The sequence below is a fragment of the Centroberyx affinis genome, unplaced genomic scaffold (genome assembly GCF_046629955.1).
Source record: "Centroberyx affinis isolate AG114_WGS23_722 - 3 ecotype Tasmania unplaced genomic scaffold, CSIRO-AGI_Caff_v1 ptg008248l_1, whole genome shotgun sequence".
Taxonomy (NCBI): Eukaryota; Metazoa; Chordata; class Actinopteri; order Beryciformes; family Berycidae; genus Centroberyx; species Centroberyx affinis.
The window spans coordinates 72,501-76,205 of NW_027284103.1; the positions used below are offsets into that span (position 1 = coordinate 72,501).

Here is a 3,705-nt window from a genome sequence, read left to right on the forward strand (position 1 = left end):
CACTCATAATACAGTGTCCACAGCTAACACACACACACACACACACACTGGCCTACATTCACACAGCAACACGGTGCCCACAGCTGACCGGCTATAAATCAACTACAGGGAGATGGGTGACAGGGAGGAAAACCCCTCTTTCTCTCTGCCCACCTCTCCCTCTCTTTTCTCAGGGCATTTTTCTATGACAGTGCCCGACACATAGATGCTCTCCCTCTTTCTTTCTACTCTATTTCTATCTTCTCACACTCTTCCTTTCTCCCCCTCCCGTGTCCCGGGGATTATGACAATGACGATGATGTTTTGGGCATCTGTGTCTCCTCGACTTGAGAAATGACTAAGGTTGGGAGCCCAGACACAATATGTCATAGGTGTTGAAACGGCTCATACCGGGTTGGCATGGCGGGTGCTGGCTTATGCACCGCGCTCCACTGCAGCCTAAAGACTCTGTTTTGTTGGAAATAGGATAGAAGAACCATAGAGTAAAGATTTTTCGGAAGAGGTGCTCAGTCCAAGGAAATAAACCTACTAGTGATGGGAAAAAAGGTTCAGGAGGGCAACTCGATCCCCTCAATCGCCTTTATTGGCCTTTGCATTTTGGAGTAAACTTCTCTATCAGGGCATGATGACAATGACAACACTCTGTCTGCCAACACAGATGATTTAAGGGATCAAGTTGCCTTCCTGAACCCTTTTTCACCCTCATTGCTATAAGAATACAATTAGATACATTCATTCAGCTTAGATCCGGGGCTGAAAAGCTTTAGCGCCCCTGTATGGAAGGAGAGAAAATGAAATCAGGACTCGCGCTGCAGCAGAGTTGCTGACAGGAACATACATTTGTTTATTGTTATTTCATTTACATTTGAGTAATCGCCTTAAAACAGCATCAACCATCATCTCTCAGTGCGTTTTAACGGGAGCGGACATGACACGTGATTCTTGTTGCCGTATCAATGCATCCAATCCATGACTGCCTTGTGTTTTATTGAAGGATTTGGTGGAAGAGTGTAACAGCATGCTCATAACTTTTGTATGTATGTTCACTCCATAGCTGTTGTGTATTATCACTCATCATTGTTGATGGGTCTACAACGATGAAGTCTATCATCGGGATTTTAATATAACGGAATTTGTCTGCAAAAATAAAATAAATGTCCTCAATAAAAAAAAGGTGCAGTTTGTCAGCATGGAATCCTATGAAACGTAATACAAAATATGAAAGTAATGGGCTTAGGCTACAATAATAAAAAGGACACATTTATACCGCTTATGAATACAGTTTTCCAGCAACACTGTATTGTAAAGCCAATAAATAAAACAACCAATACTGTACATGGGCCACACAATTCATTTGCTCCTTCCTGAAACTTGAGGATTTCACGTCTGATTTGGTGACAGAAGACATAAATTTTGTCATGATGTTGTCGCGCACAACCATCTCATAACAGTTCTCTTGTGTGAGTCCACTTTGATTGATCCCAGCTTGAACTCATCAAACCTTAAATCAAAATGATATCTTCCTATGTGCTTCTTTGGAACATCCATTTTCCTTATCAGGCCCCGGCTTTCCAATGTACCCTACTGTCTGGTCTGTAAACGCAGTAAACAATTGCACCATAGAATATCACATCACTTCATATGTTGTTGAGTAGCACTGCCTGAGACATTGTAAGCCATAATTCCCCTTTGGCCGACTGGGAGATGCTGTCCTGGGTACAGATCTGTTCAGTTACAGATAGAAACAAGGGATTCAGGATTTCAGTTCCCTTTGGACGTGTCACTCCTATTCATATTTAACCAAGATTCCCCATTTTCCTGGTTCCTCCTGATCACATTCCCGCGTAGTGCTGTCAGCATCAAGTTCTTGTATCCAGATGTCCGGCATCGCGAAGGAGAAGAAAGGGCACCGCGACTCTCTTCCACTTCCATTGAAATGTCTTTTGTTTGTCAGTGCTCGCCACATGCTTTACGCAAAAAAAACAAAAAACAAGCTGTCTTTTTCAAGCATGGACGTCAAATATAGTCTTTTGTCTATCTAACTATCCTTCTGTCCGTGCCGGAGACAGAGTCACTCCATATGATTATAGGTTTGAATTCGAACAGGATTTGCAGCACTGCTTGCCGTAGAACTTGTGGTTGCAGACTCCGTGCTGGGGAACCAGGTAGCACCAATTGAAGTAGTCCTTACACACCAGATCTGGGGACATAACAGGGGAAAAAGACATGTAAGAGCTTATTTTACCTATATCCATTCTGTAAATAATAAAGTCATAAGGTTATGTATCCACAGCCACCATTTAAATCATTTTATAACAATGGACAGGTTTTAGACTACTGATTCCAAGCGGATTCGTTTCAATTTGTATCCAAGAATATGTTAAAGTAGTAGTGCATGATATAAGAGCCTCAGTACCTTTCTTCTCTGGTTGTGGGCAGAAGTTGGTGTTGCAGGCCTGGGACATGGCGGGCTTCAGGTGGAGGGAGCACCCAGGGGAGGGCTTCCCCTGAGCCAGACACTGGACCGTCCTGGCCTGCACCCCTCCTCCACACGTCACCGTGCACTGCGGACAGCAAAGAAAACACCACCCCCGATGAAGGTACAGCAACTCATGCATTGCCTATAAGAGATTAGATGTTTGTATTTTTACTTGTTCACCAAGTGTAGGTGAATTTCCCACTTCACGTTACCTGAGACCAAGGGGATGAGTGCCAGTCTGGTCGAGGCAGGGGCTGAGGAGGAAGGGCGTGGTGATGCGTGCTCCACGGGCGGACCGGTGGGGTGGTGCGGGCGGGACACTCGGCCGGGACGCAGGGCCTCTGCAGCTCCACCGAGGGCTTGGGGACATGGTGGCACTTCTTGGCAGCAAGCTCTCTGTATTTTCCCGCAGTGTCCTTTTTTTTTTTTTTTTTTTTAGGGATAAAAGATTACATAAGCTATAAGATGCCACGAGATAACATGTCATGGATAATACTCTTCAAAACTGGGGAGTTAGGAATTGAAAGCAGTGATTCCAGATTAATAGACACTGATATAATGCATATGGTAGGAATTTCATCATAAGGAATTGACTTTTTGGCATGTATGACTGAAACATAAACACAGCACATACTGCACAAGTACATACCTTCTCGGCACACTTGATGAAACGTGCCTGATACCCGCGACCACAGGTTACTGAACACTGGAGGATGAAAGAGGGGAGGAGAAAGAGAGAGAGAGAGAGAGAGAGAGAGAGAGAGAGAAATTTGTTGTATTTATTGAAAGAAATTACAATCGATGTTAATGTAAAATAAGCCATCCTTGTCTTCTACAGACTCACCTCTTGCCACGTGGAGACGAACCACTGGACTTTGCGTTGCTTCTGGCAGCGCTTGATGAAGCAGGATTCTTGGCTGGCAGGTTTGTGCAGGCCCACACACGAGCCGTCTGGCAGTGTGTGTGTGTGTGTCCGTGCGCTGGGGTTGGCGCTCGTGCACAGCACCGTCCTCTTCCTCAGGCCGTTGCCGCACTTGCGAGAGCACTGCAGGAGGGACGGACGCATTATGATGATGATGATGATGATGATGATGGCGATTTGAATTATTTTATTGCTTTTAGTTATATTTTTCTCTTTTATTGCTCTTATATCCCCCAACTATTAATAGCCTCTTATTATTTCAAAAATCTCTCTATGTTTTGGTAAAGCACATCAAAAAAGTGTA

General features: G+C 44.4%; 1 protein-coding gene across 1 annotated transcript in view; it reads right to left on the bottom strand.

The window, feature by feature from the left end:
• The window catches only part of LOC139640053 (A disintegrin and metalloproteinase with thrombospondin motifs 16-like), an 8,828-nt gene extending 5,283 nt beyond the window's left edge, over window positions 1-3,545 (bottom strand). The window contains exons 1-5 of the mRNA XM_071514213.1: window positions 3,324-3,545; window positions 3,129-3,185; window positions 2,692-2,895; window positions 2,417-2,564; window positions 2,119-2,200 (exon numbers count right to left, since the gene is read on the bottom strand). Coding sequence (XP_071370314.1) covers window positions 2,119-2,200; window positions 2,417-2,564; window positions 2,692-2,895; window positions 3,129-3,185; window positions 3,324-3,545 — 713 coding nt within the window. The remainder of the gene's footprint in view (window positions 1-2,118; window positions 2,201-2,416; window positions 2,565-2,691; window positions 2,896-3,128; window positions 3,186-3,323) is intronic.
• Window positions 3,546-3,705: the final 160 nt, after the last annotated feature.